General features: G+C 44.5%; 1 protein-coding gene across 16 annotated transcripts in view; it reads right to left on the minus strand.

Moving 5' to 3' along the window:
• RPAP2 (RNA polymerase II associated protein 2) overlaps window positions 1-14,072 on the minus strand; it is a 57,419-nt gene that overhangs the window by 34,585 nt on the left and 8,762 nt on the right. For 10 of the 16 annotated variants that reach the window (XR_014790474.1, XR_014790473.1, XR_014790479.1 and 7 more), the window contains exons 6-10: window positions 13,195-13,283; window positions 6,705-6,740; window positions 2,565-3,531; window positions 1,311-1,405; window positions 641-721 (exon numbers count right to left, since the gene is read on the minus strand). Coding sequence is in view for 6 of the 16 variants with exons in the window: in XM_084851906.1 (XP_084708032.1) it covers window positions 641-721; window positions 1,311-1,405; window positions 2,565-3,531; window positions 6,705-6,740; window positions 13,195-13,283 (1,268 nt within the window). In the remaining 10 variants the exon portion in view is untranslated. Of the gene's footprint in view, window positions 1-640; window positions 722-1,060; window positions 1,406-2,564; window positions 3,532-6,704; window positions 6,741-13,194; window positions 13,284-14,072 lie in introns of all 16 variants that reach the window. The other 6 variants (XR_014790477.1, XR_014790482.1, XR_014790481.1 and 3 more) reach the window with 2 other exon arrangements.

Genomic DNA, 14,072 nt, shown 5'->3' on the forward strand with positions numbered 1-14,072 from the left:
AAAATAAGCACGCTTGTGAGTACATATGAGCCAGGTTTAGCTTTAAGCCATCCTGCCTTATCAAGGTTGGTTAGACATTACAGCCCGTAGGCGTTGTCCTCACTTTAGGATTCTAATTCTCACAACAAAAGGGGATCCAACACAGGGACATATGGATTGTGTAAAATCTGTTCTGTCTGTATTTTGCAGATTGCCAGGCGCCTTTTGTTCTGTTGTCCGCCCATCGACAGAATCAGGGTTTTTTCGTTTATGCATTTGTTTGAACAAATTCACACTTGCACAAATTTGCATATCTGAAAATGTGCAAATCCCCAAAATGTGCATTTTCACACTTTAGCTTCTGGGGGAAATGCACATTTTTGGCCAGGGTTTTTTATTTTGCGTATTTTCAACAATGGAATTTGCGCAAAATTCAGGAAAGTCATCAAACTGGTCTGCAAGTCCACAGAATCCACCCACGGGAAAAAGCCTGTCCGCTGCAGAATCCAGGGGCTGGATTCATGAAAATCCAAACTCATTTGGTTCCATTGCAGATTTGACATCCCTAATCCAACATCATCCTAGCTTGCCACTACTTAGCAAGCAGCGCCCATTGGCACTGCTTAATTAGACAAAGTCCCCGATAGCTCTTTGTACTTACCTGAATGTTTTAACAAGATTTTTAAGTTCACTATAAACATCGCCGAGAGGAATCTGAAGAGGCCCCAAAACAGCAGGCAAGCTGAAAAGGAAATAAAATCAGGTCATTTAGTTATTAGCAAATGTTCTCACTCCAAAATAGAGACTTTGGCCCACCGGACATCAACAATATAGATGAAGGGTGCAGAATCTCAGGCCTGGGGACCAAATCCGGCCCTCTGAGTGTCCAAATCTGGCCCTCTACAGTTCTCCAGAAGGCCACACCCTTCACCACCAATCATCTTTTATGCAGTTTCTTCCCCATTCTAAAAAGTTGCAATGCTTCTCCTAAGGCTTAGTTCCTGCCTGGCAGCAAGAGCTTAATCTAAAATATGCTGCCCTGCCCCTTTGGCCCCAAACCTTTGGTTTTAGCTCCACTCACCACTGGAATGCAGCCGCCAAGAGCTTCTCCAAAACGGAATGAAAGACGTTCTGCAGCCCTGGTATAGATAAATACTATACTGGGCTATAGATGAACTTCATAATTTAGTTCCTCCCCATCAACTGTGCACAGGGATATTGCCTCCCCCATCCCTGGGGGCTCTGGCCATATGATCCCTTCTGGGCTAATTCTACCTGGCTATTCAGTTTTTCTGAAAGTATTTGAATAGCAGGCATGAAAGGGTACTTGCGCGTTTCGGAGCTTTTCAAGAACGATCCGTGTCCGAATCTGCTGTTGAGCGTTAGAATCTACAAGTGGAAAAGCAGGAACCCACTGCTGATCATCCTATGTGATTTAAAAATAGCAAAAATACAGCTCAGTAAATATTGTCATTGAGTGTGAGGGGGCGGGGGATATAGAAGATGCTACACTTTATTCTATGTGGAACAAATGTAACATAAGCAACGTTAGCAAATTGGACTGCGGTGTCATTGGTATGTGGCTGACATGCAGCTCTACCTCTCATTTCCATCTACTCATCCCAGGGAGGCTGCAGAACTTCTGAACCAGGGACTGGAGGTGGTCTCGGGATGGATGAGGGTGAACAAGCTAAAACGTAATCTAGGCAAGATGGAAGTGCTGTGGGTAGGGAAACCGCCTGATCCAGGTGGTGGGGTGCAACCTGGCCTGAATGGACTGCACTCCTCCTGAAGGACCAAGTGCTCCTGGCCTTGGCACTATCTGGAGGAAGCACAGGCAGCAGCCGCGGCTAGAAGTGTCTTTTACCAGCTTAGGCTGGTGCACTAGCTGCAAACCTATCTGGGCAGAGTGGACCTGGCCTCAGTTATCCATGTGCTAGTAACATCCAGGCTGGACCGCTGTAAAGTGCGCTGCATGGGGCTGCCTTCGAAAATGGTCCAGAAACTTCAACGGGTACAAAATGCAGCTGCTCAGTTATTGGTGGGGGCAAGGCAGTTGGTGCACGTTTCGCCAATATTGTATGAGTCCCACTGGTTGCCAGTGCATTTCTGGGTCCAATTTAAGATGCTGGTATTGACCTATGAAGCCTTAGGCAGTCTGGGACCAGATTATAGGAAGGACACCTTTCGTCCATGCTAGCCTCCCTGCGCTTTGAGCTCAGTTCTGTTTACTCAGCACAAGTCAAATAAACATGTTAAATCAGATATCCATCAATTTAGGGCAATGGAAAATTTCCTGGAAAATCCACATCACTGGCTTGCAAGAAAGAGACAGCAAGCAGCAACCACTTTGTGGAATATTCCAGGATATATACCAAAGGAGATCTTGGTATGCCAGTTCAGAATATAAGAGAAGACTCTCTGGGATACCCCACTTGCTCCTTTCCACCCTGAGGCAACAGCCGCCCCATGCCACATTTGTGTTCAACATCCCATGTGGTACTTGATAAAGCACTATAAAAAACAAGATCGCTTTTTGGGGAGGAGGAACGGTAAACCCGTCCACTCGTTTTCAAAATACTTACTTTAGCATTGCTGCGGTGCTGTTCCCTTCCCAACGGCGTCGCCAAATCTTCTTCAGCTAAGGTGAACTTTCCTTCGTAAAATTCCCTCACCTTTAATTCCAACTGTGATGTCTCTTCTTTTAATCTTTCATAGCTAGGTAAAGCTTCAGCTGCTGTAACTGAGGCCCGGAAAGGCAAGGGCCAGTTCAAATAGCTCACAGTGTCTCTCTGGTTGGTGGCAGCGGCGGCGGCAGCAACATCCAGTTCGTCAGCACTATCCAAATCATCCTCATCAAGGTCTTCCTTCTCACCATTGGCTGGGAGGGTGGTCTGCAATCCGCAGGGGGGCGCCAAGTTGGAGCCACAGAGAAGTTTCAACGTCTCCTCCGTCCTCCATTCGCTAAATGTTTGCCTGAGGCCTTCGAGCAAGCTACCTTTGGCAGCAAAAGGGTCCACAGCACTCGTGAGGCCACCTTTGACAGGCTGTTTTGATTTAGTGAGCAACCTTCTCATTTGGTCTGCCCCTTTCTGGCTCACACCCAGGAAAACCACTCGTGAACTGCTAGAGGGGTCTCCAAAGCTTTCCGAGGTTTGTACAGTTTCAGGAATGAGACTGTCTGGAGAAGTGTGAGCTCTTGCAACCTGAGTGTTGCCCAGAACAGCCCGTTTCTCTTCTTGGGTATCTAATTTGCATCTACTTAGCCACTCTGTTGCCTCGTTAACTGCATCCTTAGTAGTGGTCAGCTTGATCTGGGCTCTCTCAGCATGCTTCTTTTTGAGTATGCTCTTCCTGGGCACTGGATGATCTGCCTTCTCCGCACTCGGTAGGTTCCCTTGCAGAACAGAGGAGACAAATTCTTGTTCAGTATCACTGCTGCTCTCGCTCTCAGTGCTGGAGTCACCCTGGACTGCCGCTGGGATAGGATTTTCAACATCTAATGCTTTAATGCCTTCAGTGACTAGTTTTACTTCCCTTCCAGAGTGGCCACTGTTAACAGAAAGACGACAACAGTAAGGAATGCATAGAGAATGGGACTAGGCTGGCGAAAAGATTTGGTAAGATTACCATTTTAAGAAAGCCTACAGGTTAACAGCCCTTCGTTCAAAGAAGTTGGGACTGCATGGGAAATGGGGACAGGTCTGCCCACCATCCGGCCCTCCCCTTCCCCAGCATGAGGATTATTTACAGGCCTCTTGTGCTGGCAGGCCAAAGGAGGCACAGAATATACAGTCACATGGAGCACATCCAAGCAGTAAGAAGGAGAGAGGCAGATGTTCAACCAGGCACATCTAGAGATGTGAAGGCTTGGCGAAAAGCACTGGGGGGGGGACCAGAAAAAATTGGGGGAAACAATTCCCTAAATTCGCCAAAAATCCCTGAAAAGCGGGGGAGGGGGGGATTACTTTTTTGAAAAATCTCTCTTTCTCCCCCCGCCCACACACATTTTTTCTTTGTTGTTTTCCAGGCCTTCACATCTCAAGGGACATCTACCCTTCGCAGCAAGCTTGCACTAGCAACAGTAGACCACATTCCCCTTGCTTGTGTAGTAGCAGCAAGGATAATTTTTAAAAAGAAAGAAAACAAGGTCTGCCACTTGGCCAACTTCCCACAATTTGATTGCAATGTCATTACGTCTACTTTCTTTCAAACATCAGGTGTCAAACAGAGACACATTTGGGGTTTACTGTGACTTTTAGTGAGTTGGTTAACTTTAATTTAGAAACCTGGACCGTAGAGCTGAATGGGGACACACTTTGGCCTCTGCCACCACCCAGGAGACCAAGGGCCACTGGGAGGCTGCAATCCCTGCCTCCTAAGAGGAGCATCATGGCAAGGGGGAGGCCAACCTGGCCCCTTCCATTAGCTCCAACGTTTGCTTTCTTCTTCCCTCTCCATTCCTTTTTCCTTTCCCATTATGCATTTTAGATTGTGAGCCTGTGGGCAGGGACAATTTTATCTTTCAATATCTGTACAACACTTGTATAGTTGTAGGCATTTTATAAGTGTTAAAATAAAATTGTTATTATTATTGCATTCTATCCTGAAGACTCTAGAGGGATAACATCCCGGTAACTTGCTTGCCACAAGAAATAGATTGATTGAGGCTGCTATCCTAAGCCTATTTACCTGGGAATAAGTCTCCTTGAACTCAGTGGCCCTTACTTCTGAGTAGGTATGTATAGGACTGCACTGTTAATAACTGAAGGCTTCTGAGAATCTAAAGAACCCATACCCAGAGAGGAGGATGCCAGTTGTCACTGTGCATGATTCACTGATCTGTTTTGTTTCCTCCACTCAACCTCTATTGGGAATAAGAAATTCTAAGGACTTTCTGAATGATCCAATCACTCCCAATGCAGAAACACAGCAGAACTACCCACTTCCATTCCAAGGAAGCTCTCTGCATGAATCGCTTACTCCACAATCAGTAGGAGACCCAAAACTATAAACTAGGGAGTGGGCTCCTCTGAAGGTGGATTTCATACTTTTATTTATACCATTTCTATGCAACCCCTCAGTATAAATATTCTCAGGGCAGCTTGCACAATAAAAATAAAACTAACGTCATTCTCTCTATTTCCAATGTTAGGGGTGTGCATGCCATCCTTTTGGAGCCAAAATGGCTTCACCTAGGCAGGAGAGGGAGGTACAAAAGGCTTGGGGGAAACCCCAATAGTTTGCAGAAGTACAAAAAAAATATGGTGGAAAAAAACCCTAAGGAGCCCCCCCCCCCCCCCGCAAAAAAACCCAATCCAGTGAGACCTGAACATGCTCAATGAACACTAAATGTTGAGTATTAGGGGGAAGGCATTGGAAAATGAGGGTAGGGGGAGGATGGAACGGATGGCCTGGAATCCTGAACAGCAACACTCTACACTGCAACATTTTGTTGCAGGTCCCACTTGGAACAGCATAATACAAAAATTAAAATGTATAAAACAGTGGCCGTGGGAGGGGGAAATGTGGCAGATAAAATTGTCACAGTCTAACAACTGAAGTCTGAGAAAATAAAAAAGGCATTTTTCTGGTGCCAAAAAGGGAGCAAAGTATATGCCAGGAGAGTCCCCCTGGAAAGGGAATTCCACAAATGGGACCCACCATTGAGAGGGCTCCCTCTTCCGCCAGTTGCCACCCACCACACTTCTTATGGCAGGGGGATATGGAGGACAGCCTCAGATGACAACCTCAGTGCTCGGGCAGACTGATGTGGAGGCAGGCGTTTCTTCACAAGCGCGCCAACTAGCTGAGGCTCATGTGCCGGCTGCTTTTATTGTTATATTTTTAATTGTGTTTTAATGAATCTGTTTTTATGTGATGTTAATCTGTATTTTATTATTGTTAGCCATCTTAAGCATCATTTTTGGCAGAAAGGCAGGATATAATCTAAGAAGTAAAACTTTTTCAGCTGTAGGACTGAAAGTGCCCCTCAGCTATCAGATGTTTGGGCAATAACAATTTCATACATTGCTGAATTTCTAAAGAAAGTTTAAAATCTACCTTACTATATGAGAGAGCTTAAAATCTACCTTACTATATGAAGGAGCTTAAAAGTCTATCTTACTATATGATTTATACAAGAACAAGCACATCATATCAACAAGCACATCACAGCCCTCTCCCCCCACCCTATTACACAAGAACAGCAAGTACTATGAATTTGCTTTCCGCTTTAGACAAAAAAGACCTCTACAGACCCAAGGAACACAGCCATTAAAAAAAAGTAAAACCACACAGATTGCAGATCTAGCCAAAGTTTTCTTTTCTATGTTTAAATAAATACAAAACCAGTGGACCTACTTATTTAATGTTTTATCTGAAGATGTAAACAAGCTTTCAGCACATATAATTGCTCCCATTTCACTTACAAAGGAAGTCATATACAAAAACTGATGCATCGGATCCAAGAGCAAACACTGCATTTGTGCCGTGTTTCAACAGGTTCAAATACACTACAGTATTAGGGGCAGCTGAAAATCATACAAATCAAACACACTTTTCACCATCACAAAAGGAAAAAAAACCACCAGCAACAATCAAGGCAAATAAGTCTTTGTGGGGGCTACAATAAGTGTAGTCATATGACAGAAGAGAAAAGGAAATCAAAGACTTTGTGAAACCCGATTGTGGATATATAAATGACACCATCAATTCTACTGTACCTTGCCCCTTCCTTCAGCAACTCGATGTCTGGTGGCCTTGAAAAATAAAAATAAAATGCATTTAGAAACAAAACTGATTATACTGATGAGTGAAGAACTGATTTAAATTATCTATTTTATTTTTAATATAAACATATAACCATACTTTGCATAGAAATATAGAGATATTTAAAAATATAATGTAGTAAATAAGGAACAAGGATGAGGATCTTCATTAAACCGATCATTCAAAAATTAAATATCATCCATCTTTTTACAAAACGATCTTCATATATCTGATCATCTCTAGAGCAAATGTTAGTTATGTAGAGCAAATGTAAGTTAGCGTCGCAATCCCTAGACAGTTTACCAGCATCCCTATAGGATTGCACCCTTAATTACATCATTATCATGCTATTCCAGTTCTTAAAAAAAAAAATTCTGTGGGGAGGGAGAAACATTGCTTTTCCTAGTAAGATGCAATAGAGAGTTTAGCACCAGTCAATAGTTAACAATCATCTCAACATCATAATTTTCGACTTTATCTTAAAAAAAAAATAACAGAATTTTTAAAGAGCCACTGAGAAGTTATAACAGGTTAGAATTCGTTCAATATAAAACAATATAGACCACCTATAAGTTTTAATCTTTGGACATTTCTAAAAGATATGACTATAGTCAGCTCCCAATTGATTACAGTACCCATCCTGTGCCAACGCATACTTTATTTTGATTTTATGTGGAACTGATTTAAATTATGTATTAATTCAGTTCTGCGACAATCTAAACATTTAAACAACATACCTTATGCAGACCCAATGAACTTTTGGGGTGGGGGGTGGGGTTTCAAATGCCCTGCTAAGATAAGTCAATACCTGCATGTTTATGTTCACATGAATAAGATACACCAGACAAGTCTGCAAACTGTGCTGTGCATTCCAATGCATATTTACTCTGTAGCAAGTCCTAGAATTGCAGCCTGAATCTTGGGCTAAGAATGGGCCAGGAGAAAATTCCCTGGAAGCAATCCTTACAAAGTAACTGCTAATGTACCCTCCAAAATATTTGTGCATTCACTCCAATTGCTCATTAGTCTTCCGGTGGCGGCAGTAGCGGGACATGGCGACACTGGAGCTGTTTCCAAAGGCAATGGAAGAATAATTGGTTGTGAATGTATTTCTTGTTTTGAAATGGTCTCATCCCTGAAGAACCTTTAACTCAAATTTCTCAGGCATTTGCTGAAATGGTTGCAATCAGCACTGCAGATCCATGCGTGTGACCGAGCGATCCCTCTGTTCGCTCCCCTCAGGGGCTGCACAGCTTCATCTGTCAGAACAGGCAACAGACTCTTAAAGGTGAGTGGGGCTTTGGGTTGCCACTCTTGGATCCAGGGGGCCACATTCCACACACAGAACCTGGCACAAAATCCCACACTGGGCAGGCTGGGACATATCCAGTACGATCCTTATAGCCACCGTACAATGCAGATGGAGACGGACATTCCATCCATCACCCACTTGATGTGAGCAGGCATGTATATTCTAATACATTATCGGGAGTCACTGCATGCACCTTCTAAGAACATAAGAAGAGTCCTGCTGATCAGGCCAAGGGTCCATCTAGTCCAGCATTCTGTTCACACAGCGGCCAACCAGCTGTCAGCCGGGAATGCTCAAGCAGGGCATGAGCACAACAGCACCCTACCACCCATGATCCCTAGCAACTGGTGTACATAGGTTCACTGCCTCTGGTACTGGAAGTAGCACATAGCCATCAGGACTAGTAGCCACTGATAGCCTTTTCTTCCAGGAATTTGTCCAACCCCCTTTTAAAACCATCCAAATTAGTGGCCATCATTACATCCTGTGGTAGCGAATTCCATAGTTTAACTATGCACTGTGTGAAGAAGTCCTTCCTTTTATCTGTCCTGAATCTCCCACCAATCAGCTTCATTGGATGACCCCGAGTTCTAGTATTTTGAGAGGGGGAGAAAAATGTCTCCCTATCCACATTCTCCACACCATGCATAATTTTGTACACCTCTATCATTTCTCCCCTTACCCTCCTTTTTTCCAAGCTAAACAATCCCAGCTGTTGTAACCTTCTCTCATAGGGGAGATGCTCCAGCCCCTTGATCATTTTAATTGCCCTTTTCAGCACTTTGTCTAGCTCTACAATATGTTTTTAGGTGTGGTGACCAGAACTGGGCACAGTATTCCAAGTGTGACCACACCATAGATTTGTATAGGGGCAGTATGATAGAGGAAGTTTTATTCTCAATTCCTTTTGTAACTATGTCTAACATGGAGTTTGTCTTTTTTACAGCAGCTGCACACTAGGTTGACGTCTTCATTGAGCTGTCCACCACAACCCCAAGATCTCTTTCCTGGTCAGTCACTGCTAGCTCAGATTCCATCAGGCTATACTTGAAGCTGGGATTTTTTGCCACAATGTGCATCACTTTACACTTGCTTACATTGAACCGCATTTGCCATTTAGATACCCATTCTCCCAGTCTGGAGGGATCCTTTTGGAGCTTCTCTCCTCAACCAAAACCATCCATATCATTAGGCAAGGAGAGGTCCCTCCCTCATCCCCCGCCACCAAAAACGGATTTTGCTGTGCTGTTAAAAAGCAACACATGATACATTCTTCAGAAATGCCACTTGGGTTTTCTGATCTTGGCACCAAAATGTCACAAGCCATCTTTACCTTCATGTTACTTCCCTTGAGCAAAGCCTTTTAGGCTTAATGCAGACAGATTTATGGAGAAGGCTATCAATGGCTATTAGTCCTGATGGCGATATTCTGCCTCCAGATTCAGAGGCACTATGCCTATGTACACTACTTGCTGGGGAACACAAGTAGGAGGGTGCTATTGCATTCATGTCCTAGTTGCAGGCTTTCCACTGGCAGCTGGCTGGCCACTGTGTGAACAGAATGCTGGACTAGATGGACCCTTGGCCTGATCCAGCAGGGCTCTTCTTATATTCTCATTGAGTTGAATGTTGTAATTCAGCATGATTCCTTGAGTTTACTTAGCATCACTACAGAAAGAAATGGGGTGGGGAACAACTCTCCAAAGCTTTAATCGTTTTTAAAGGCAGCGGTGTACTTTTGGATACCACAATTATCTCAGAATATCTTTTTCATACAATCCAATTGAAATAGTTGTATTTTTCTAGTTTTGAAAGTTCAGATTAATCCCTCCCTTCCAACTGTACTGATATGGGGGGCATGGGAGGGAGAAAGATTATTTTTGATTCTAGAACTGTTATCTGTGTTGTACAATATGCATCAGATTTTGAATATTGTTTGCTAGATCGGTATGACCTTTTGTCTCTTGATAAGAGAGACATGCCCTGGAAGGCAGTGCCACCCAGTGGGAACTTGGTTAGTTGTAAGTCAGTTTCTCGAGTTAGCCTAGTCAGATAGAACACATCTGCTGCAGACAAGGAACAGAACACAGGTTCTTTTCAACCTTGTAGTTCTGCCATATCTACTCTAAGGATGCTTCCACAGGGAGGCCTCCTAGCACTACCAATCAAAAGGCATTAGGCAATGATTCTGTCTTTCCCTTCCTTAATGGATTTTCAGCGGTTTAAAAAAAAAAAGATGAAAGAAGAGGTGGGACAACATGGGGTGGTTACAAATGGAAGACACCGTTTTCTGGACGTCCTGTACAATTCTGCATTTGCACAATAAAAGAATTGTCTGGAAGCACCCTAACAGTCTATTTCACAAGTGAATATTTCCAAAGCCTGATTTAGGAGTCTTCATTTGATATTATTGCTCAAATTAGAACTGTTCTAATAAGACTAGGAAAGATAACCCTGCCTTTCCAATAAAAAGATCCAAGACAGGATCTCAGAAGGAGGCTTTTGAATAAAGAGGGGCCAGTGCAGACATACAGTTGGCTCCCCGCTAACCACTGCTAACAAAGAGGATGCCAGCCCTGGAGACATGCATAACCTCCCCACCGCTCCTTGCTTCTCCCGGGCAAGTCCCTCCCTCATCTCTTTAACTGTAGTTACAGAGTTCATCAACACCAGGTCAACCTTCCCCAACCTGGTGCCCTCCATAGGTTTTCGACTACAACTCCCGTCAGCCCCAGCCAGCATGGCCAATAGTCAGAGATGGTGGGAGTTGTCATCCAAAACATCTGGAGAGCGCCAGGTTGGGAAAGGTGGAGCGTGGTTAAGGCTAACCATGATTTAAATCGGCAGACAGATGCACATTTCAGATCCCTGGTTAGCCTGAAAAAAGCTTAACGTCAGTGCTGGCCAACGGCTTGACTGTGGTCAAGCCATTGGGGAGGTGCTGCCTGTTCCCTAAAGCTGGCTCTGTCCTTGCTCCCTTCAGCTAATGGGAATCGCACATTACATCTGCACCATCCTCCGAAGAAGCCACAGTTGCTCAGCGCTATGACAGCGAAGCATAACAGCACAGTCATCGGCCACATCACTCCTGCAGGAGCGACGCTTTCTGTAAGACTCTGCGCTGCTTTCCAAAAGAATGCGCTTTACTACCAATTCATCTTCAAAGTCACCAGCGCAACCATTTGATCATGCCATTTTCTCAGTTTGCTACAGAGTAAAATAAGGGTTAATCCTTCCACTGCTGGTAGTAGAGCTTGTGTTCTTTCCAAGCACCCAGAAGCACCCAAATGGCTGTAAAAATATATGGGGGAGAAAAGACAAAAAGCAACTGTGTGTGTGTGTGTGGGGGAGACAGTATCCTATATTTGGCATGTGCTTCAGGAGTTATCCCTTGTTAAGGGAAAGGCCGTAGCCCATTGGTAGAGTACATGTGCTGCATGCAGAAGATCCCAGGTTTAATCTCTGGCATTCCAAACAAAACAGGAAATGCATCCCAACTCTGAACTAAATAGTGATTAAACAGCTGGGATAGACAAACTGGTGAAGATTAAAAAAAACCCCAGAAATACTGATATTGTTTTATCCATGCAGGCTAAAAACATTAAAAGACAACAGAGGAAAATACACAACAGTATTATATTTTCTCCTGTTGACTTTTAATGTATGCTTTTAGCCTGCATAGATAAAATATTATCAGACATTTCTTCATATTTTCCCCAGTTTGCCTATCCCAACTGCTTTATGACTAATTAATCTCTGGGATTTCCAGGTAGGGCTGAGAAAGAGCCCTGTCTGAAACTTGGGAGAGCCACTGCCAGTCAGCACAGAGGTAAGCAACCTGATGCTTTGGACAACAACTCCCACAATTTATTTATTTTATTTATTTATATCCTGCCTTTTTTCCTCTTGCAAGGAACCCAAGGCGGCTTACATTATCCTCCTCCTCTCCCTTTTATCCTCACAACAACAACCCTATGAGGTAGGTTGGGCTGAGAGTCTGTGACTGGCCCAAAGTCACCCAGTGAGCTTCCATGGCTGAGTGGGGACTAGAACCCGGATCTCCCGGCTCCCAGTCCAGCACTCTAGCCACTACACCACACTGGCTACACACTATACCACGCGCAATCCCAGACCACTGGCCATGTTGGCTGGGGCTGATGGGAACTGTAGTCCAAAACACGTGGAGGGCACCAAATTGACTACTCCTGGTGTGGACCAGTTTTCTGATTCAGTATAAGGCAGCTTCCAATGTGCTCAGTGAGGTTGTCTTGACCACTGTGGGCACATTTCTATGGGGATGGCCATAAGTGTTCAAACTCAGAGGTTTACAGCTATCCAATACAGAGGAGGAGGAGCAGCAAAGGTGATCTTCACCTCTGTGCTCCTCCCACCCTGCATTTTGGCTAGATAGGTAGTTTATAGACGGACAGGGAGGGAAGGGGCAGGCAAGGCCTGGGGAAATGACATAAGCCATCCTCTCCCCTGCCTGCCCACCGGGATGCCCCTTTCCCCTTCCTTCCAAGGTCACCTTTGCGACCTCGAGAGGCAGCTGGTGTGTTTCATTCCACACTGGCTGCGAGGGGGAGAGGGCCTTGGACTCCTGGGTCTGAGCCCCCCAGATGCTGTCTCTGACCTTGGATCCAGGAATCCAAAATATCTTATAGCCCCCAACTGCTGTTTAGGGGCCATAGGATTGCTCTCCCCATCAGTTTAGAAACATGTCTTAGCAGGCATACTGCCTCAGTGTAGACATCAATATTGAGAAGCTAAGCAAATTCAGCTACTTTATTCAATAGTAAATACTGCATCCTTTGACAAAAGGCATATCTGAAAGCACATCACAAATAAAGGATACTGCCTTTTTCTATACACACACACACACACAACCTGTTTTCCTGCCACTGATGCCAAAGAACAGAACTGTGAGCCTTGAGCAGAGGTGGAGAACAGATGTTGTTGGACTTCAGCTCCTATCATGCCTAACCACTAGCTATGCTTTCTGGGACTGATGGCAGCTGGAGTTCAAGAATGTCCAGAGGGCCACAGGCTCCCCCACACACACCCTGGCCCCGCTTGGTCTAGAGAAGCAAAGATCATGAAGGACAACTTGTGTTATAAGTTTATCCAGTTACCTTTCTTCTTCTCGGATCCACACTGGACTTTTGGAAATCTGACCCTCAAAGTATTTTGAAGCTGTGTAACAAAAGTTGCTGCAAAAACACTGTCCCAAAAAAGAACCACAACAAGCATTATTGCCTTTTAATAAAATAGATAGAAACTTGGTGCAAGCTTTAATAGATCAGTAAATGTGAAGAATCATTTAACACATTAAGCACAGATACTTAAAAGTTTTAAAGATCAGGTGCTGAACACAGAAATCACAATAACAACAGGAAAGCCAGGGTTGTTTTTGTATAGATGGACATTTTGTAGAATGTCCAGAAGGCCACAGGTTCCCCCAGGTAAAATCCCCCAGGCTCAGTTTCGATTGGGACTGGCAATTACTAGCAAATGTGGAGAACAGTTAAGAAAAGGGTTTCCCCGAAAGTTCTATAGTTCCTCACAGATGCGGCCCACCAACCTATCTGCCTATCACTGGTAGGCCCCTCAACCATCATAACCTAGTGTCTGCTGCATCTCTCTCTACCACCTTCCCTCCTCCACAATGACTGCTCTGGTCACAGTAGCAAGGAGGCAGCGGGTGAGTTGCTTGCTTCTCTTTAGCTTTATTCAGGCATACTCTACGTGGCTAACTTTAACTCGTGAGGAGAGGAAGTGCTCTTGCTACGCCCCACTCCATTGTTGCGTTTGTCACCCTCTACTTGCGGAGGACAGCCTTGTGAAGAGAAGAGTCTCCTGTATCTTTGGAGGCTCTCCACACAATCCAGAATGCTGATTTCCAGCATTCTGGCTCGCATGGAGACCTTCAACAAGTAGAGGGTGACAAAATGGGACAAGGGAGAGGAGCAGGGCTAAAGTGCTCCCTTCCTTCACGTGTTTACCCTATTCA

This window comes from Heloderma suspectum, chromosome 4 (genome assembly GCF_057233095.1).
Source record: "Heloderma suspectum isolate Gila_16-S chromosome 4, 16-S_ref, whole genome shotgun sequence".
In the NCBI taxonomy this organism is placed as follows: Eukaryota; Metazoa; Chordata; class Lepidosauria; order Squamata; family Helodermatidae; genus Heloderma; species Heloderma suspectum.